The 21,325-nt window shown below is 46.2% G+C and overlaps 2 protein-coding genes across 2 annotated transcripts in view; both read left to right on the forward strand.

The window, feature by feature from the left end:
- Positions 1–68: 68 nt before the first annotated feature.
- Positions 69–13,733, forward strand: LOC132710371 (uncharacterized). Its single transcript, XM_087885178.1, has 9 exons — positions 69–168; positions 415–602; positions 951–1,082; positions 5,857–5,984; positions 9,859–10,052; positions 10,611–10,783; positions 11,056–11,214; positions 11,788–11,885; positions 12,835–13,733. Exons 1-9 carry the CDS (start codon positions 69–71, stop codon positions 12,956–12,958), a joined length of 1,296 nt encoding a protein of 431 aa, XP_087741304.1. The 3' UTR covers positions 12,959–13,733.
- A 5,277-nt stretch (positions 13,734–19,010) lies between these two features.
- LOC117667969 (C-type lectin domain family 2 member E-like) overlaps positions 19,011–21,325 on the forward strand; it is a 34,823-nt gene continuing 32,508 nt past the window's right edge. The window contains exon 1 of the mRNA XM_087885179.1: positions 19,011–19,109. Coding sequence (XP_087741305.1) covers positions 19,011–19,109 — 99 coding nt within the window. The remainder of the gene's footprint in view (positions 19,110–21,325) is intronic.

Genomic DNA, 21,325 nt, shown 5'->3' on the forward strand with positions numbered 1-21,325 from the left:
AACCTGAACAAGACTCGTGGCACGATCGTCCACCGAGCTGAAGGCCCGAAACCACAGCGACCCTCAGAATGGCAACTCCGCAAGCTCCGATTGCCGCACTGAACCCATTTGACCCATCCCGAGAGAAGTGGAGGTCGTACATGGTCCGATTTCGGCAGTTCCTGCGAGGCAATGGCTACCAGAACCTCGACGATGAGCGGAAAAGAGCCCTCTTCCTGGCTCACTCCGGATCGGACATCTTGGAGATGGCGATTGACCTCGTGGCACCCAGGGACATCGAGGAGATGTCCTGGAACGACCTGCAAGAAGCCCTGCAGGAGCATTACGCACCCACAGGCACCCCAATCGCAAACAGGTTCACCTTCCAGCAGAGAAACCAGCGGGAAGGTGAATCCATCAAAGAATTCGTGGCAGCGCTTCGCCAGATCGCTGCCAACTGTGAGTTCGATAATGTGGACAACGCCATCCGAGACCGCGTTGTTTTTGGAATGCGAGATGTGGGTCTGCAAAAGAAGTTCCTCAGCCGAAAGAGGATACCACTCAAAGACGTCCTCGACGAAGCAACAGCGGCTGAAACATCCGAGAAGGCAGCCGCCGCGATGGTAAAAGCTAGAGGGATCCATAAGATCCACAAGTCGGGTCTGACCTCATCAGACGACTCAACAACGCAATCCGAGTCTGATGAGGAAAGGGCCATCCACAAGGTTTCCCGTCCCCCCAGGCGGGAAAACCCACAGCAGGGTGACCGGGGAGAACGATGCGGCAGCTGCAAAGGCGACCACCCCAGGGCAACCTGCAGATGGAGGGACGCGACCTGCCGCCGATGCCTGAAGAGGGGGCACATCGCCGAGGCCTGCAGAGCAGCAGATCCAGCCCCGGAACCGCCCAGACCACGATTCCACGAGAATCACAAAGATAACCAGAGGACATCCAAACGGTCCTCGAACCAGTCCCGGCGCGGGGAGGACGACTATCCCCGCAGCAGAATGGTGCACCAGACAACCATCGCTCACACAAGTGACGAGGGGACCACCAAGTTCCACGTGACGCTGATGGCGGAAGGGTCACCGTGCAAGATGGAGGTAGACTCCGGATCCGCCTACTCCATCATGGACTGGCAGCACCTACAGCAGCTGAAGCCATCCTGCAAGAAGACCCAGCTGAAAACCCCGAAGTCGAGGCTTGTGGACTTCAACGGAAATCCCATCGGAATCCTGGGCAGAACCACCATCCACATCAGATACAAGGACTTTAACGGAGAGCTGCCCATCACCATCGTGGAGAACAGCCGACCGAACCTGTTAGGAGTGGAGTGGTTTAAGCCGCTGGGGCTTTCCATTGAGGGCATCCACGAAATCCATAGGGACGAACTCGACACCATCCTCGAAGAGTTCAAAGAAGTCTTCGATGGTAAGCTGGGGAAATTTGTGGGGAGGCCAATTTCCTTCAATCTGGACAAGGGAATCACCCCAATTAGGCTTAAGCCCCGCCGAGTTCCGTTTGCCCTGCGGCCTAAAGTAGACGAGCAGCTGGATAAGCTGATCGCCCAGGGCGTCCTGGAACCGATCGATCATGCCTCATGGGAGACCCCCATTGTGACCCCACTGAAGCATGATGGGTCTGTGTGCATCTGCGCCGACTACCGTTGTACCATCAACAAGGCGTTGGCACAGAGCGCATACCCAGTCCCAGTAGTGCAACACCTGCTGCATTCCCTGGGATCTGGCTCAATTTTTGCGAAACTGGACCTGGCCCAGGCTTTCCAGCAACTGCCAGTGGATGAAAAAACGTCGGAGGCACAAACAATTGTCACGTACAGGGGGGCATTCAAATGTAACCGCTTCCAATTTGGAGTCAGCGCTGCCCCAGGCATTTTCCAATCTATGATGGAACGCCTTCTCCAAGGCGTTCCAGGGGTGGTGCCTTACTTCGACGATGTGCTCGTCTCAGGTGACTCAAGAGCTCAACTCCTTGAACGGCTCAGGCTTGTCCTGCAGCGGTTCAAGGCCAAGGGCTTGAGAGTCAGGCGGGACAAGTGCACCATAGGAGTACAGGAAGTCGAGTTCCTGGGCTATCTCATTGATAGCACTGGCATCCACCCCACCAAATCAAAAGTGGAAGCAATCCATGAAGCTCCAAGCCCAAAAAACAAAACGGAGCTTCAGGCTTTCCTTGGGTTGCTCAACTTCTACGCCATTTTCTTCAAACAGAAAGCCACAGTTGCTGAGCCACTCCACCGCCTGCTGGGGAAAGCGGCTTCCTGGAAGTGGGGCCAGGAAGAAGAAGCAGCATTCCGGGCCATCAAAGGACTATTGACGTCCAAGAGCGTTCTCATCCAATACAGCGAGACGCTCCCCATCAAGCTGACCTGTGATGCGTCGCCTTACGGGGTGGGGGCAGTTCTCAGCCACGAACTGCCCAATGGCTCGGAAGCCCCGATCGCTTACTTCTCGAAGACCATGTCCGGCGCAGAACGGAACTACAGCCAGCTGGACAAAGAAGCCCTGGCCATCGTGGCAGGAGTGAAGCGCTTCCACGAATACCTCTACGGAAGACGTTTCACCGTAGTCACCGACCACAAGCCACTCCTGGGACTCCTCGCAGGCGACCAACCCACCCCGACCTTCATGTCCTCGCGGATGATGAGATGGGCCATCTTCCTAGCCGGCTACTCCTACAGGCTCGTGCACCAGCCAGGCACAGCCATAGGAAATGCCGACGCACTCAGCAGATGCCCATCGAAGAATCCAGTCGAAGACCCAGCCCCCACGCTCCACCTATTCCATATAGATGACGACGCCAGCTGTCCAGTGTCATCCGCAGATGTGGCCGTCCACACCCAAAAGGACCCCACACTCTGCCAAGTGAAGTCCTGGATCCTCAGAGGGTGGCCATCGGAAAAGACAGAGGAGAGGTTCAGCCCGTTCGCCAGGAAACAGAAGGAGCTGTCCACCATAAAAGGCTGTCTGTTATGGGGAGACAGGATGCTGATTCCAAGCACTCTGCAACGGCGAACATTAGAGACTCTGCACAAAGGGCATCCGGGCATCGTCCGCATGAAGGCCCTGGCACGGAGTTACGTCTGGTGGCCCTCCATGGACAGAGACATTGAGCAATGGGTCTCCAGATGTGACCCGTGCCAAGAAGTTCGCCCAGCGCCGCCACAATCCGAAGTCGCGAAGTGGGAGACCCCCAGCAACCCCTGGTCGAGGATCCACATCAACTTCGCGGGTCCGATGCAGGGGCGACACCTCCTCATCGTGGTAGATGCCTTCTCCAAGTGGCTTGAGGTGGTACCCATGGCATCTACCACAACAGAAGCGACGATCCGAGCCCTGCGCCGTCTGTTCGCCACACATGGACTACTGGACGTGCTGGTCTCGGACAACGGCCCCCAGCTCACATCCCTGGCCATGGAGTCCTTCCTGGCAGGACTGGGCATCCGCCACGCCCTGTCCGCCCCGCACAGGCCGGCCGGAAACGGACAAGCTGAACGCATGGTCAGACTCACCAAAGAAGCCCTCACCAAGATGGGCCCGGGAGACTGGCAAGAACGCATAGATAACTTCCTCCTCACCCAGCACATCACGCCACATGCCACCACCCACAAGAGCCCGGCCGAACTACTAATGGGCAGAAGGTTGAGGTCACCCCTGGACCGGCTGCACCCCCAATACAGCCCGGAAGTGACCGCAACCGCCAGCCGCCCGCTTCGCACCTTCAGCAAGGGAGATTCAGTTTTCGCGCTGAATTTCAATGGCTCTCCTAAGTGGCTGAAAGGGAAGATTGCCAGCACAACCGGCCCCAAATCCTACACCGTCGAGTTGGAAGATGGACAGGTCTGTAGATGTCACATCGACCAACTCCGGAAAAGGTGGGGGGGAGCACACGAAAACCAGCCTGACGAGGGAGGCCTACAACACCCAGACGAGGTAGGCCTACAACACCCCGGCGAGGTAGACCTACCACACCCAGACGAGGTAGGCCTACGACACCCCGGCGAGGTAGGCCTACCACGCCCCTGCGAGGCAGAGCAACGCCATCCCGACGAGGTCGGCCCGGCTCACTACCAGGTACTGTCATGTCGGCAGTCCAGCGAGGTAGACCGGGGCCAACCACACGGGAGATGGCAACACCAACCCAGCCAGGTGGGCACCCGGCACAGCAGGGCCAGGGACCACCAACCCAGCCTGCAAGTAGACCGGGACCAGCCCAGAGGAGGAGCAGCGCACCCCACCAGTGATGGCAGCCTACACCAGCCCAGCCAGGGAGACTGCAGCTCCAGGCGAGTAGACCGGGACTCAGCCAAGACGGGCACCCCACTACCCATGGGCGAGGGTGGCACACGACTCCCCGGCGAGAGGGACCCCCGCCCATCTCAGAGGACAGCCAGCGAACAACAACCTGACCCGGATGACCCCAGGCACCACCCAACGGTAGACCAGGGACTAGGGGGAAGGGAAAGCCGACAACAACCCGACCAGAGAGACCTACACCACCCCGGCAGGGAAGACCTCCGCCGCCCCGCAGAGGTAGTCCCGCAACAACATCCCGACCTGGTCGACCACCACCAACCAGACGGGGTAGACCAACGCCAGCCCAACCGAGGGGACCAACGCCACCCCTGCGAGGTCGGACAGCACAACGCAAGCCAGCACCACCCGCAACCGGTGGACCGGACCCGAGGGCACCGAGCGGAACCACCACCCAACCGGCAGCAGGCCGAACCGCGACCGAACCGCAGCGCCCGGGAGACCAGGGAAGAGCAAGCGACAGACTTACCGAGACTCAGACGCTCTTCCCGGGTCGGAACCGAGCAATCGAGACGAGGCGATAGATCCACAGGCCAGGAGGAAGACCAACAGAACCAGCCATCCAAGGTCTGCGGTCCGGCCGGAGGCGCTGGGGGTGACCCCGCTCACTCGACAGCCGAACCGAGCCCGGTTCCGGAGAGGGAACCAGGAGACGAAGGAGCCCCGTCCATCCAGGCCGGAGACGGAGAAGAAGTGAGACTGCGCAGGTCAGCTAGGGTGCCGAGGCGTCCTACGTACCTGCGCGATTACGTGACTTTTGTGGACGAGATTTGACAGTTCGGACTAAGGGGGGAGGAGTGTTATGTCCTTATAAGGACATCCGCCCGGATTGGCTGCGAGCCATCGGGCGGGAGATTTGAATCCCTGTCAAGGGGCGGTGCGTCTGCCGGGAGCGAATATAAGGAGAGCCCCGGCAGCGCGCCTGCAGTCTTGTCTTGTTACTTTTGTAGCTAATAAAGTTACTTAATGTATCGAGCTGGTCACGTCTTCATTTCCTGCGCCTGATCTAACAAGGAAGATGCAGGGCAGCAGTGCTGCCCGGTCCTGCATGAGGGAGGCTGGCCCTTCTCAAAAAGAAATCTCCATTTCCAATCGTGAATGGTAAGGATAATTACCCCTTCCTCCCCTCCAGAGATCTGTAGGAGAGACACATCTGGAGGCACAACCTCTATATTGGCCATTTCTACCTCTCCAAGCCCCCTTCCCCAATTAAACATACATTATATAAATTAAAAACACAGCCAAAAAGAAAACATAGTTAAATAGCTAATTACAGCTCTTCACATATTTTCTGGATAACCAACCTTTATTGATGTTAGGAAGGAAGAGCAAACTTTAAGGAATTCTTATCAGGAAGGGAATTGAAAATCCCAAAAAGTCTCGTTCTTTATAATCTGCTTTCCCTTTGAGCCTTTAGTTCTCATTATTTTATTATGTACTAGCTGTACCCGGCCACGCGTTGCTGTGGCCCAGGCTTGTGGCCCAGGCCCAGGGTATACAATATTGTTTGACAGAGTGCCAATAATTTCCCTCTGTACCTCAGGTCACGCCTACTTTGGCTCCATCCCAGTTTGCCGCAGGTGTAAGAGCTGGGTTCCCGGCTTGCCGGTATAACCGCCTTCACCTTTGCAGCTCTCCGCACCACAGGTGGCATCGGGGTCCCGGCCAAAGGTACGGCCTACTCAGTTAGTCGGGAGGACACTTCATGGCGGTTGACATTTCCCACTTGTGGGCTTGGCGGCGGCGGCACTGAGGGGAAAAGACCCGGCTCGCGCCTGCCATTGTGGTGCCCCAAAAGATAGTATAGCGTGTGTTGCTTTTACGTCCAACAGATGGCGCTGTTTATCAAGAAAGCATGTTTTTACCTGTCACAGGTGTGACATCTATATTATATAGGTATATAAAAACACGTGTGTATTCGAATGCAATGTTGTGTCAAAATTTCAAAGCAATCGGTGAAGAACTTTCAGAGATTGACGATTTTGAACAAACGAACATTTACATTTTGATTTATATAGATTTAATAATACATAATTATTATGTATTATTCGAGCCTTCCTGACCCCAACGGCACAGAGACACAGGGTAGCCTCAGCTGCCACCCCTTCCATGGCAGGGTGAGGCTGGAGCGCTCGGCCTTTAGTCGGGGCTCCCAGCATGGCGGCAGATGAGGATGCCGGGTGAGCCCCACTTTGCAGGATGAAGTGGGTGGATGTAATTGCAAGTCCAGCCCCAGCTATGGCAAGGAGCAGCAATTGCATCTGGGCCCAGGGACCAAAGAAAAAGAACGGGAAGGGCACGGTGGCTGGGCTGCCTTCTGGCCTGCTGGTATCAGGTTTTTCCTTTGGTTGCAGGCTTGGGTGGGCTAAGATGGCAGAGGCAGGCCCCTCGCTGTCTCCAAGGTGGCCCTGTAGGCCAGATCTAAACACCTTGAGGGCAGGCTCTGGCCTGCTGGTCTTGAGTTTGACATGTCTGGGCTAGGGGAACAAGATTCTTATTCAGTCCATTCATGATTTAGCTGCTTTTGCTGTAAATCTGTTTGTAATTTCTGAAGTCTTAACATGACACAATATCTTAAATTGTTTCAAGATGAAATCCTTGCTCTGAAAGCTACATTTTGCAAAAGACTAGTCTTATTATTGTTCAAATTATTATATCTTATATATTACAACCTCCCTTTGCTCAAGACAGCATATTTCATGACTTTCATTTGCATTCTTTTAGAGTCACTGAGGCCACCTGGAGGTTTATCTGTGTCCTCAGAGTCACCTGAGTAGTGCAAATGGGTGTGGGGCCTTCTACGAACTGCTAAAAGGATTGTGTTGTAGACTGGAGATAGATGATGTTGTGTCCCTCCCAGGAGTGAAATCCAAAAATTTTTCCCTACCAGTTCTGTGGGTGTGGCTTAGTGGGCGTGGCAGGGGAAGGATATTGCAAAATCTCCATTCCCACCCCACTCGGGTGCCAGCCAGAGCTGGTATTTGCCAGTTCTCCTAACTACTCAAAAATTCCGCTACAGGTTCTCCAGAACCTGTTAGAACCTACTGGATTTCACCCCGATCCCTCCTGTAGGATATGAGAAAATTCAAAAATAAAATAGTATGTAGGTATATAGATTAGAAGTGCATATAAGTGAAGATTCAATTTTGGCCAGGCAGGGGTTGGACTGGATGACCTGCAGGGTCCCTTCCAGCTCTGCTACTCCGTTAAATTTGTTAGACCTTATTCTGCTTTAAGATAGTTGGAGAGAAGACATGCTGAAAGCATACCAATATGTAACAATGTTGTGTTAGAATAGATCTTCTTTTGTTTGAGGCTGGTTAGAAAGAGGCCCACTCTTTAATGCCAAGGCAATAGAGATAAGAAAGAGCCATGCTTGCAAAATATTTTATGGGTAGTTATAGGGAGGTGTTGATGAATTAATGATGATTAGAGAAAGATATGATGTTCTCTCTAAAAGGCATTTTGGATTAGCTGTGATTGGTCACTGGATGCGATGTAGGAGGGGCATGGGGGGGCGTCGGGATAGGGAACTATAAAATGTAATGCTTTTGAAACTTTAGGTGTGGCTTCCTGGCTCAAACTCCTTGTTGAGATCTGCTGGGATACCACCCTATTTTGCAAAATTGTTTTTATTGTTTTCTTTTAATAAAGTCTCTTTGTTTTAATCGACCCATGCTTGTTGGTTGAATTCATTTCCAACACTCCCCCTCTGTTGAGAGAAGGCTGTTCAGTTTTGACACAGATGGCCTCTTTGACATAAATCTCCAAATGGCCTCAATGACTCTCTATAAGGATGCAAAGCATGAGCTGTCTGCAAGGAGTTTAAATCCTTCCATTCCCCTCCATCCAGACAGAGTTAAAGAAGCTTCTTGGATGAGAAGCGAAACGTCTTTAAAGGAAAACAAGAAAGTTCAGTTGTCTCTTGAAAAAAAAACCTTTGGGACAGAGAAGATGTTGTTCTCAGGGCGGAGAAGCTAAATTAGAAAAGGGGGAAAGATGAAAATCCCAATCACGAAACAAACTGTACGTCCACAGCACAGACGGCCTATTATTTGGACATCCTTCCGTCTTTCTCATTGGCTGGGATCGACTCAGAAGACAAGGTATTTGTGATAGATTGTGTAAAAGAGGCAGGAATATTTTGTTACAGTCAGTGTTAGGGCGCCATCTGTTATTGGTATTTGTGCAGATTTGTGTGTCCATGGGAAATTGAGAAACTACTGTATTTTGAATTATGAAGTTCTAAACTTAGGTCTCTCCCTTTAAAAGTTGAATCTGTAATGAATTCAGGATCTAGCCATGCCTTCATTCTGGCATTTATTATTTTATAGGTTTGTGATTTGTGTATATTGAGTGCATATTAAAAGAAAGTTAAGGGGTTTTTATTGTCTGCCATTTATTCTTTATTGTTTGAAATGTGCATGAGTTTTTGCCTATTTGCTCTTGCTCTTTACACTTTTCCTATCTATTCTTCCTTAGGCTCAAAGCCCCCCTCCTTTAGACCCTGCAAAATTTCCTTTCCATTAATTGAAAGTCAAAAGGAGGATTTCTGCTCCATTTTTGCAGCCCCTGTGAAGCCCTCACAGACACACACACACACACACACGTTACAAATCTGTTCAGTTCCTTCCTACAGCCTTCGGAAGTTTCCCACCTCTAAGATCAGAGGGGAAATATTTGGTGGAGCTGTAGGAATGGAGCTGAGGAAGGATTTCCCTCTCTCCTGTTCTTTCCACTTGTCACCTTCCCTGCCAACTTCCTTTTGATACTTTGGGAAATCCTGCAGAGAAGGTTAACATGGCAATCACATGATCACAGGGCATTTGGCAACCAGCCAGGGATGAAAGCTGTTGTAACTTGAGTGAGTGGGTGGGTGTTGTGATGTTTGACACAATGTTTATAATGGCTTTTTTGTAATGGCAGTATTTCAGGTGTGGTCTTACTAAGGATTTATAAAGTAACGTTAATACTTCACGTGATTTTGATTCTATGCCTCTTTTCTTTTTGGCTGCTGTGCCTGCGGCATACTGCTGACTCATGTTTAAGTGATCGTCCACTGAGACTCCAAGGTTCCTCTTGTAGTGGGAAAAGCCAGCAGGGTTGAGACCATTGTAACCTCTGAGGGGGAATAGGCCACAAGGCAGGGGCTATGGCAGAGAAAGCCTGTTCCTGCCAGTCACACTTTTTTGGCTGATAGGAAGTGTAGCATACCCAATCCTGCTTCATCAGACCCAACTTTATGTTTCAATCTTCTGTGTAATTTGACCAGATGAAACACCAGTATAGTCTGGAGCCTCATCTTTATTTACAAAAATGCCTCCAGATCCATCATGGGGAGGGAGAGAGGGAGGAAGGAAGGATGGAAGGATTAGAGGTAAAAATCCTAAGCGGTTTTATTTCCTCAGTGAGAACATTGTGGCTCACTTTCTTTTCCTCAGATTAAGACTGACATTTTAGTTGATTCAAGAGGAGAACTGTTGGGTTTGGAAATTTTTAAAAAAGCAAAAAATACTTTACCAACTTAGAAATGTGTATAATAATTTATTCAGGGTTTTCAGTTCAAGGAGAACCCTCAGTATCCAGATTTCTCTCTACCTACCTTTTTTATCTTCTTCTTCTTTTCTTTGTGTGCAGAATGTGCCAAGACAATCAAACGGAGATTAGCTTCCAATAAAAAGGCAATAATTGGAATTGTCATTTCTCACCTCATCTTTGGCCTTGTCCTCTTTTTCCTGGGTAAGGAATCCTGACCCTAATACTTTTGCCTTGAAATGCTACTTCACTTCATGAAACTGAATGCAGTTCGATCAGAAACATACTCCCAGTTTTTAAGTACTGTAATTCTACATCATCCAGTAGAGGAAATTTCAGGTCAAATGTTTGGAATAAGTCTTGGTATTTCAAAAGTAAAAAAAAAAAAAAGGACAACATACATTTCTTTATTTAATGATTTCCTGCCAGAAGCAGTAAATATGAAATAGGTGGACAAATGTGCGATAGATTGACCAAATTAGTGGAAAATCCCACCAATAGATTCATGGCTGGATAAATGGATTTGCATCTGGTATCTTTGATCCAAATCTAGCATGCAAATCACTGCTCAGCTCCATAATCTCTATTAATCTGAGGATTGCAGGACGGAGGTCATTACAACTGCTAGAACATGGGGATTCTCATCTAGATTGGGTTTTATCAGAACTCACTATCAGGTTCTGATTCAGCAGGAGGGTCCCATCCTATCCACAAGAACAGTTATCGTTTAGTGTCTATTCTTTACATCTTTCCCTGTTCTAGGAACCTTAGTGCCCTTAAACTGCCAAAAGGATGCCATTAAATGTCCAGCTGGCTGGATTGGACATAAGGGACACTGCTATAACCTTTCAGGGGAGGAAAAGAACTGGAAGGAGAGTCAGAACTTCTGTACGTCACATAATGCTTCCCTTGCCAAAATTACAGAGAAGGAAATGGTGAGTAATGTAACTGGACACCATAGAAGTATTGTTGCTTCATTGATGGTGCACGCTCTTCTACAACATGAAAAAGTTAAAAGGATTTTATCCTAATATTAATTTTAAAAAATCTCCTTAAATGCTTTTCTGAATAAAAGCTTCAAAATCCTTTTGATCTTTTCCAGTTTCCAAAAACTGCCAGTTTTACAAAGCAGAACATTAAAAATCCAAGAATATCATTGAAATAAGTTGCTGTTATCTTTTTCTTTCTTTTTTTCTTGCTTGGAAAGAATGCCATTAAATGTCCATTTGTTACATGTCCATTTGATTGGATTGGACATAAGGGACGCTGCTATAACTTTTCAGGAGAGGAAAAGAACTGGAAGGAGAGTCAGAAATCCTGTATGTCACATAATGCTTCCCTTGCCAAAATTACAAAGGAGGAAATGGTGAGTAATGTAACTGGACACCATAGAAGTATTGTTGCTTCATTGATGGTGCACGCTCTTCTACATGAAAAAGTTAAAGGATTTTCTCCTAATATTACTAAAAAAAATCTCCTTAGATGCTTTCTGAATAAAAGCTTCAAAATCCTTTTGATCTTTTCCAGTTTCCAAAAACTGCCAGTTTTACAAAGCAGAAAATTAAAAATCCAAGAATATCATTGAAATAAGTTGTCATCTGCTTCTTTCTTTTTTCTTGCTTAGAAACACCTGATAACTATCCCCAAATGATTAATAGATGTGAATTTCAGAACAGAGATAGAACCAGGAAGCGAATAGTAAAACTAGACATTGCCAAGATCCATTCTAGGAGAGTTTTGCCTTCTAAAAAAGATTTTAAATTTACTTTTAAAAAGTTAATTAGCATCTACCATTTTGCTACTCACCAAAGAAGTAATAGGTATGTTTTAGTAGGGTTAATTACTGTTCAAAATATAACTTTAATAAGTTCAGAAATTCAGCTGGGAATCTAGCAGTGCAAGTGCAAGGTTCTAATGTGCATAACTTTTGTTTTTAAAGAATTTTGTGACGAATCTCACAAGAAACCACGTCTTTTGGATCGGCCTCAAGAGAGAACCAGAGCAGCCCTGGAAGTGGCTAGATGGAGAAAATTCAACGTGAGTCTTCCCCTTTTCCTTTCAGTTGGCAGGAGTGGAAAGTAAAATCCTTCCACTGAAGCTCTCCCCAGCTCAGGACTGATCCTAGAAAGAATCTCCTGGCTGCCAAGATTCAGGCTTTGCCCCCTAAAAAGGTTTGTCTCTACTAATGTAACTCAAATGCATTATGGGTAGTCCTTTATTTAGCAAGCATTGAAAGTTATAATGGCATAAAAAAAAAAGACTTTTGATCCACACAGTTACAATTATCATTAGTATCCCCATGATCAAAATTTGGCAAGTAGCCCATATTTATTTGTTAGGAAAATTTATATGGCCACCCAACTCACACATAGCGACTCTGGGTAGCTTACAGAACTAAAACAACAATACTAAACCAAATAAACTCCCCTCACCCCCACAGTGATAACTATCAAATCGACCAGTTGATGGGCCCCATATCACACGCTGGGGTGCCCAGGTCTGCTGGCAAGACAGTTACAATGGCTGCAGCATCCTGGGGTCATGAGGTTGCCACTTGCGATCTTCCCAGGAAGCAGATTCAACAGTGAAAGCTGGACCCGCTTAAAATCATTTGATTCACTCAACAACCGCAGTGACTCACTTAACAACTGTGGCAAAAAAAGTTCTATAAAATTGGGCACAACTCAGTTAATAACTGCTTTGCTTAAGCAATGGAAATTTCAGTCTTAATTGTGGTTGTAAGTCAAGGACTACCTGTACAAATAGAGTGCTCAGAATTCCACTTGGAACCGAGTCCAGAATGCTGAGCTCCTGGGTCACAGCGGTACTGTAAGGTCAATACTTCCCCACAGCTGAATTGGGGAACAATCTGCAGAATCATCTTTGAGAAGGCAAGGCTCAGCTAAATGAACTGTAAACTCAGAAGCCCTTTGGTACCGCTAGGTGAGAAATACTCCCCACTGCCTACTTTCTGCTTCTGTTGCAGGTTGGAAGTCATGGGAAATGGAGGAGACTGTGCGTATTTGGCCGATGATGCCACTGCCAACTCGGGGACATGCAGCATTGAACACCGCTACATTTGCAAAAAAAATGATTTTATGAGAGCCTGAAATGTCTTTAATGACCATTCAAAACAGCAGCACGATCACTGTTTTTATACAGTCTTGTGAAAAGGAAAATACACCCTCTCTGAGTTCTATGGTTTTACATATCAGCACATAGTAAAAATCATCTGGTTCTTAGCAGTTCTTAAAAAGTCATAAATACAAGCTGAGATGAACAACACTACATGATATATTACACTCCAGGCAAGACTGTAAATTTATGAAGATTGTAAATTGATTACAAGGATTATAAAACACTATCTGCAATTATCACTCTACTTTCTTCTATGCATTACAAACTGTAAAGACTACAATATTTTTAAAGGAAAGAATCTCTTCAGTATTACAGACTAGTACTTTTCTATAAACTTCGATACTAACTATAGGCTGATTTTATGTTTTATACTAACTACAAGCTGGTGTTGTTTTCAATTGAGGTTTTATTAAGTCAAAAGAAAGTATACAGTTGTTAAGGGATTTGGATATTGAAGTGAAAGGAGCTATACTACTATTTGAAGATAACACATGTATATAGATGGCAACAGTGAGAGAGAAAAAAACAGAACCAAATACCTTGACATAAAATATTACAATGTCAGAGAAGCAGTCAAAGAAAATGTAATAGACCTAATTTATTGTCCATTGGAAGATAATTTAGCTGACTTTTTCTCTTGCATTTTTTTGATGTCTTAACTGTAAAAAGGGAATGTAAGATGGGTCTCAATGTTCTCAGTTTATCCCACTTTATCAGAGTACTCTAATAAATTGCTTTTAGATCTTCTGACTCGGTTGCTTATTGGAAAAGGCAGAACCTAGGGCCAGATTTGGCCATCAAACTGACCCAGCATCTATTTGCTTTTTTTTTTAAAAAGGAGTCAACAGCTATTCTTAAAAGTAAAACTTCAAAGTGAGGAGCACCACCTCAAATACCTGACCTGGTCCACCTGAGCTGATTATAACTCCTCGAAAGGAGGGGGGTAGTTGTTACAGATGGCAATCTTGGCAATGTTAGCACACCATCTGTTTGTTGGCATTTCTCTGTGCAAATTTGTTTGTGCATATAATGTTGAGAAAGTGTTTTGAATCATGAAGCTAAAAGTTCTAAACTTGTTTGAAGTGTGTGTGAGTTTTGCCTGTTTGCTCTTGCTCTTTATTCATTTCTACAGGAAGCTCTTTTTCCTTGCCTTTTTTTCATGATTTTTTAGGTCCTTTCAAGTGGTGGGATTCAATTTTTTTTTTTACTACCGGTTCTGTGGGCATGGCATAGTTTGATGGGCGTGGCAGGGGAAGGATACTGTAAAATCTCCATTCCCTCCCCACTCCAGGGGAAGGTTACTGCAAAATCCCAGTTTCCTCCCGATACTCCCCTGCAGCAACAATAGCATCAAATGAACCACTTGATCTACTCCATTTCCATTTGGGGCCATCAGTCCCACTGACAAAGCCACATTTTTGGGGTCTTTTAGAAAAGCAACAGGGAAGGGGGACCAACCTTACTTCAGGGAGAATGATGTTCCATGAACAAGGGGCTGCCATAGAGAAGGGCCTTCTAGGTGGTCCCACCGCCTGACAATCCATGGGACCCATAATGTGCCCTGTCTTCCTGCCATGGCTGGGTTAATGTAATGGGAGAGAGAGTCCTTCAAACAATCTGGCCCTAACAGACTACATGGATTTAAAGCTGATAATTCAACCGCATAGAATTTGTATTGTTTATTTCCTCAGCAACTTCCCAAAATGAAAACTTGTAAAGCTGGGAAGAAGATTTATGTATATTTAGTATCTGAACTGCTTCCGCAACCAAAAGCTATTTTAAGATTTTTTTTCAGATAGACCATGCCAGTCCATGGAGGCTCTATCAAACGTGTTAAATTTATTGTCTTTCCCTTTTATTCATCATCTGCCATACTGAGACAAATGAAATCCAAAAACCTTCTATAAGCCACAGAGATTAAAAACTAAAACGCATGGAACTATCTCCCCTTCTTTCTTTCTGAATCACTTACATTTAATTATCAATGACAATGTTCCTGTCTCTTCCATTCAAATCACATTTAGCTTTCCTGCTCATCATTTGGGGCTTTTTTTCATCCCCTTAGTAAATCTACATCCCAGCAACTCAGCATTCTGGACACAGTTCTAAGTGGAATTCTGACCATGCAACATGTACAGGCAGCTCTTGACTTGCAACCACAATTTGGACTGGAATTTTCATGGTTAAACAAAGGAGTTGTTAAGTGAGTTATGCCCAATTTTATAAAAACCCCCCCTTTTTTATCACAGTTCTTAAGTGAATCACTGAAGTTGTTACATGAATCAAATTATTTAAAATATATCCAGCTTTCGTTGACTACTTTTTGGGAAGGTTGCAAATGACAACTGCATGGCCCCAGGAGGCTGCAACCATTGTACCTGCTTTGCCAAGAGATCTAGGGACCCCAGGGTGATACGGAACCGATCATCTGGTTGGTTTGATTGTGGTCACTAGGAGGGTGGAGGTTTATTGGTTTAGTATTGTTTTATTTCTGTAAACTGCCAGAATTGCCATGAGCGCCACATATTTTTTCCAAATAAATACATGCCAAATACATACCACCCAAATTTTGATCATGTACCATAGTTATGGGGATGCCATGATGGTTGTACTGGGAGGATCAATCAAAAGTCATTTTTTTTTTCAGTGTATTAAAACTTTGATTTTAAAACTGTGTGTGTGTGTTAAAACTATGACAATGATGCCACTGCCAACTCAAGGACATGCAGCATTGAACACCGCTATATTTGCAAAAAAATAAAATAAAAAACGCTTTGATGATATCCTGAAATGTCTTTAATGACCATTCAAAACAACAATATGATCACCGTTTTTATACAGTCATGTGAAAAGGAAAATACGCCCTCTCTGAGTTCTATGGCTTTACATATCAGGACATAGTAAACATAGTAAAAATCATTTTTTTTAAAAAAAATAATAAAAATCAGATTTTTTTTAAAATCAGATTTATTTTAATAAAATGCTTTTGGAGTAAAAATATATCTAAGCATAGTTTTCTATTTAAGTTTTCTATTTAGTTTTCTGTTTTCTATTTAAGATAATTAATAATTTAATTTAATTTATTCAGCATGAAATTGAGCTTAGTTATGTAGCTGTATCTTCTGCAATATTTACATTTTTGGTAAGCTCGTTCAATGAATCCAAGCTCTGCAAGGTAAATAGGTATTTTGTTGCGAGCAGAGGAGTGGAGGACTCTTCTTGTGAAATATCTCTGGACTCCTTTGATTGTGTTAATGTCCGATATGCAGTACGGGTTCCAGACAGATGAGCTGTATTCAAGAATTGGTCATATAATTCTATTATTACTCTTAACTACTTTATATTACTATACCAATTACTTTAACTAGTATGTCGTTAGATTTGTAAAAAGAAAACTGAGAAATACAGTTTTCTCTAAGGCAACTAATATCCACTGCTATTGCAGTAGCTTTACTAATGAAGTAAAGTGAAATAATGCAGTAGGTACTAATGAAGTATGCCAACATATCTTGGATGGACATGTTGCAAGGCCGCATACCCCATTTCAGCAATGTTCTCCACTCAAACCCTTCAATACATAAAAAACCCTTAGCCTGAATTGCTTACTAGAAAGTAGGTGCAGAGTTTTTTCCTCAAATAATAATTCCACTTCTCCAAAGTTGCAAAGCTCAGCAGGAAGCAGCTATTCCCCGCTCCCTTCCTCTCCTATCATCAGGGAAGCCTCCTCAACTGGACGCAAAACCACATCTAGGAGAACACTCCCCCCTCCCCGCTTCCTCCCCAGCCCCAAATACTCTAGGAGAGCCTTCTCTGTGGGGGCACCTACCGTCTGGAATGAGCTCCCCCCAGAGATACGGAGGATTCCAGATCTGCGCACCTTCCACCGCGCTGTGAAGACTTTTTTATTCCATCAAGCGGGCTTGGCCTAATCTCCCTCTTTTAATATGTAAATTTTAATCTGTTTTTAAATTATTGGGGTGTTTTAATCTGTCTGGGCCAAAATGATTTAATTTGATTTTATTTGGTTTTAAATTTTGTGTATTTATGTATTTTATTGCTTGGCTGTTCACCGCCCTGAGTCCTTCGGGAGTAGGGCGGTATACAAATCAAATAAACTAAACTAAAGTAAACTAACTAACTCTACCTGCAGAGCTCTAGGCCAGCCCCAACTGCTCTTCACGCCAATAATCCCCGCCGTTTTCTTCTGCTCAACTAGTCAGCCGTACGGCTTGTAAAATGAAAATGTAACATAAAACGAAAGCGTGTGTACAGTGAAAGTGCCCGTTGCCCTCCCCTAAGCGGCGCTGGAGTCTTCAGGCAGGCTTACGAGTTTGCAAACGAAAAAAGAAAGAACTTGTGAAGAGAATACAGCCCTCCCGAGGCTGCCCAGAGAATTCTCCATTGCAAAAAGAAACATTTCAGCTGCCTTCGGCATTTGTTTTCCTTCTTGTTCGTAAAGGGCCAGGGTGGATCTGTCTCTAAAGAAACCCCCCCCTTCATATATACATTTCACATTACATTAGAATAACAGAGTTAAGCAACCACTATTTATATCAATGTATTCAAACTTCCCAGCAGAAAGCTTCTTTCTTTCCTCCCGTCTCTTGAAAGTCTTTTTCTCCCCCAGAGCTATTTTCTAGCACGGCTCCAGTCTCTTCTCTACCAACTCCTGCCAAGAAAAGTACTGCACCTAATAATTCACAATTATTGTTAAGAGAAAAGGCCAAGATTATACAGTGGTTTGATGATGACATTTGATCCAGGCCAAATGATTCAAGTTATTCCCTGAGAATGTATCTCTGCTGAAATGAATCATTTCATTACTTCACCCCTCCTCAAACGTCTGTTTTCCAAGAACATAACTTTGGAGAATAGTGCCCAAAACAACATTTAGCTCTAGCCAAAGGAGTATTTATACTGAGAAGTTCTGCCTAGCAGACCCACAGAGGAATGATGACTGAAGTAGCCATTGCTTAAAAGTATGTCCATGCCGACTTTCCTTATTCATGATAAAATGAAGAAGAACATCTTCTCCGCTCTCAGAGAATTGATCGAGAGGCAGATCAAGCAGAAATTCTCAACTTCCGGCCAGCCCAGGGAAAGCAGCCACAGCTCTCCCTGCCTTTCCATTGCAGGAAGTTCCAGTGCAATGGAGATACCACGTGCTCCACCATCACAGAAAAAGAAGGACACTGTGGTTAAGTGCTTTTAATTAAGTACTGTAGATGCCATTATTAAGAATGGAGAGCCACTTTCATATAGTGATTAAGACCCTAGGCATGAAGCCAGCAGTGTCACTCTCTCTCGCCCTTAATGTATTTATTTCCTAGTTATGCCACTCATTTCACTATCATCTCATCGCACTACAGAGGTGAGTTGCTACCAGTTCGGACCAGTTCGGGAGAACCATTAGTGGAAATTTGACGTGGTTCTCCGAAACATTGGTGACCCTTGGTTGGCCACACCCCAGAACCAGTCCCTGCTCGCTCACCCCGCTCGCCCGATGCTCACCCGCCCCGCCCAGCCACTACTTGCAGAATCTAGCCCCGTACTTCTGCTCATCACTGCTGGCAAAGGTAAGGCCGAAGGCCCGGGTGGGCAGGGGATGGGAGAGCTGGTGGAGGGGTGATACCAGCAGCGGGTGGTGGACCGATGCGCGTGGGGAGGCGGGAGATCGCGGCACCGGAGCTCTTCCTGTATGTTTCCCACAGCTGGCCTGGCCTGCAAGGGAAGCACGCGGGAGATCCTAGCTGCAGTTTACTTGTGAGCATCATTGGCTGGGAGAGGCAGGGAGAAAGGCCAATAGTGCTCACAAGTAAACTGAGGCTCCTAAGGGGGGGGTTGAGCCTCCCCGCCCACAACATCTTCACCTGAGGGCATCACTGGCAGCCACTTCCTGCGCCTCCCGTCCCATGCTCTTCCCGCTGCTGCTCAGCCTCCTCGATGCACAGAGGCAGGAGACGGTGGTTTCTTTCGCTGCCTGCGATCTGCTGCCTGCCTCTAATTTGCAGTTTACTCGTGAACATGGTGCTCAAGAGTAAACTGCAGATTACAGGAAGCCGGCAGATTGCTGGCTTACTCGCTCTGCTGCTCGCCTGGCAGAGCGCAGACTGGCAGTTCCAGGTTGTCTCTCAGCCGTTGTGTGCAGGAAAAACCTTGCAAAGTAAAGAAAAACTTCTGAGTGAGAGAAGTTAGTTGCCTCGCACTCCCTGCACACAACAGCTGAGAGATGACAAGGAGCTGCCACTCTCCGGTAAAATGCGCGTCTCGCAGTGGGGTGCAATTTGGGGTGGCAGGTGGGGCAGGGGGTGGGGGGGAGCTCGGCAAGCTTTGCAACTGTGTTGGCTACAAAGGTTGCTGTGCCGGCTCCCTTCTCCCTGCCAGCCAGCGCCTCCCGAAGCTGCCGGCGTTGCATGCAGCCACTGTGCTGGGACTGATAGGGGCAGCAGCAGCCCTCTTCTGTCTTTCTCCAGCTGGGCGGGGAAAAAAGGAGGGGGACTTTGGAAAATACATTGCCCCCTCTTTCTTTCTGGCAGCCCCTTAAAAGCCTGTTGCCTATCACACTCTTGGGCAAAGCATGTGAGCTATTTCCTCCTTTCAGTGGTCCATGAAAGTGCATCTATAGTATGTAGATAATAAAGTTGAAAAAAGGTGAACAACTTTTTTACAGAACTATAGATACGTTGAGGTTGGGTGTGACAAGGAATGGCTGGGAAGGGAGGGGCCAGGCGAGGCAACCCTTGAAGTGAGTGACATTGAGTTGGCCACGCCCACCCAGTCACATGATTATCAAGCCACGCCCATTGTCACATGACCATCAAACCACACCCACAAAATAAGTCACGCCCATAGAACCGGTAGTAAAAAGTTTTAGAACCCACCCCTGTCTCACTATCAAGAGTGAGATAAGAGCCTTGGTTGTTAGAATGCAACATTGCATGCAGCACTGCAAGCTACTTGTGCTGATTGCCGGCTGCCTGCAATTTGGCAATTCGAATCTCACCAAGCTCAAGGTTGACTCAGCCTTCCATCCTTCTGAGGTGGGTAAAATGAGGACCCAGCAGGGGTGAAATCTACTTACCTTCCTTACCGGTTCAGAAGCATGCGCGCGCACACCTTCTGCGCATGTGCAAAAACTTCTATGCAGAAGGTAAAAAAAAATTACTTCCTGGTTAAAAACAGGAAGTAATGACACCCGGTTGGCAATCGCTACAGGATCGCCGAACCACAGGGAAAAATCACTATCCAATCAGGTGATCCGGTCCGATCTGGGAGCATTTCACCCCTGGGACCCAGATTATTGGGGGGCAATATGCTGACTCTGTAAACTGCTTAGAGAGGGCTGTAAAGCACTGTGAAGCAGTATATAAGTCTAAGTGCTATTGCTATCAAGGGACTGGGTGGCTTACAATGCAATAAATAATAGAATAAAAATAAAAAAATATTTATTTATAAAAAATGCTATTCTGCTTATAGCAATAGCAGTTAAGAGTTCTCCACAGTGACTTACATTAAAAAAAACCTCTGAGTAGGTTAAAAGTCAGCATATTGCTCCCAATAAATCTGCATCCTAATTTTACTGACAGGAAAAAATGAAAGGCTGAGTCAACCTTGAGCCCGTCAGAACCGATCTCCAGACTGTGGGCAGAGTTAGCCTGAAATACTGCATTCTAACCACTATAAGCCACCTTCAAAATGGGATTATTTATTTTATTTATTTATTAGTTCGATTTATATGCCGCCCTTGGCGGCTTACAATGCATTAAGCAATAGCCTTCATACTTTTGTATATACCTGCTTAGTAGGACATTTGCCCCCCCCCAAAGCGGTGTTCTTTTTTATACAAAGTCAGCTTATTGCCCCCACAATCTGGGTCCTCATTTTACCTACCTCGGAAGGATGGAAGGCTGAGTCAACCTTGAGCCTGGTGAGATTTGAACTTGCAGTAATTGCAGGCAGCTGGCAACTAAGTGCTACTTTAACAGCCCTTAGTCCACTGCGCCACCAGGCTCTTGCCCCCTTTGAAAATAAGGGCCCCAGATTGATTGACAAAGCCAGATTTTCAGACCTTTCTCAAAAGCCAAGGGGAGGGGGCAATTTAAAAAAAGCTTGCTGAGCAGTTGCACTTTAAAAAAATAACTTGCCAAGCAGCTACGCTGTAAGAAAAACAAGCAGGGGGCAGTGCTTAAAAAAAAAAATGAATAAAAGGCATTGGTGCAGTGGTGGGATTCAAGTAATTTAACAACCAGTTAGTTAATGATTTCTTCCAACAACCAGTTTGCCAAATTGCTCAGAAATTTAAGAACCGATTCTCCCGAAGTGGTGCGAACTGGCTGAAT

The sequence above is a fragment of the Pantherophis guttatus genome, chromosome 2, assembly GCF_059756535.1.
Source record: "Pantherophis guttatus breed Tessera chromosome 2, ASM5975653v1, whole genome shotgun sequence".
NCBI lineage: Eukaryota > Metazoa > Chordata > Lepidosauria > Squamata > Colubridae > Pantherophis > Pantherophis guttatus.

What these genes read in the sequence shown, in the direction of transcription:
- LOC132710371 (XM_087885178.1), top strand. Translation starts at nt 69, where the DNA reads ATGGCAACTCCGCAAGCTCCGATTGCCGCACTGAACCCATTTGACCCA. An exon ending in AGAAGGCAGCCGCCGCGATG is followed by an intron (nt 603 to 950) that starts GTAAAAGCTAGA and finishes TCCTCGAACCAG; the next exon opens with TCCCGGCGCGGGGAGGACGA. An exon ending in CCTTGTCCTCTTTTTCCTGG is followed by an intron (nt 10,053 to 10,610) that starts GTAAGGAATCCT and finishes TCCCTGTTCTAG; the next exon opens with GAACCTTAGTGCCCTTAAAC.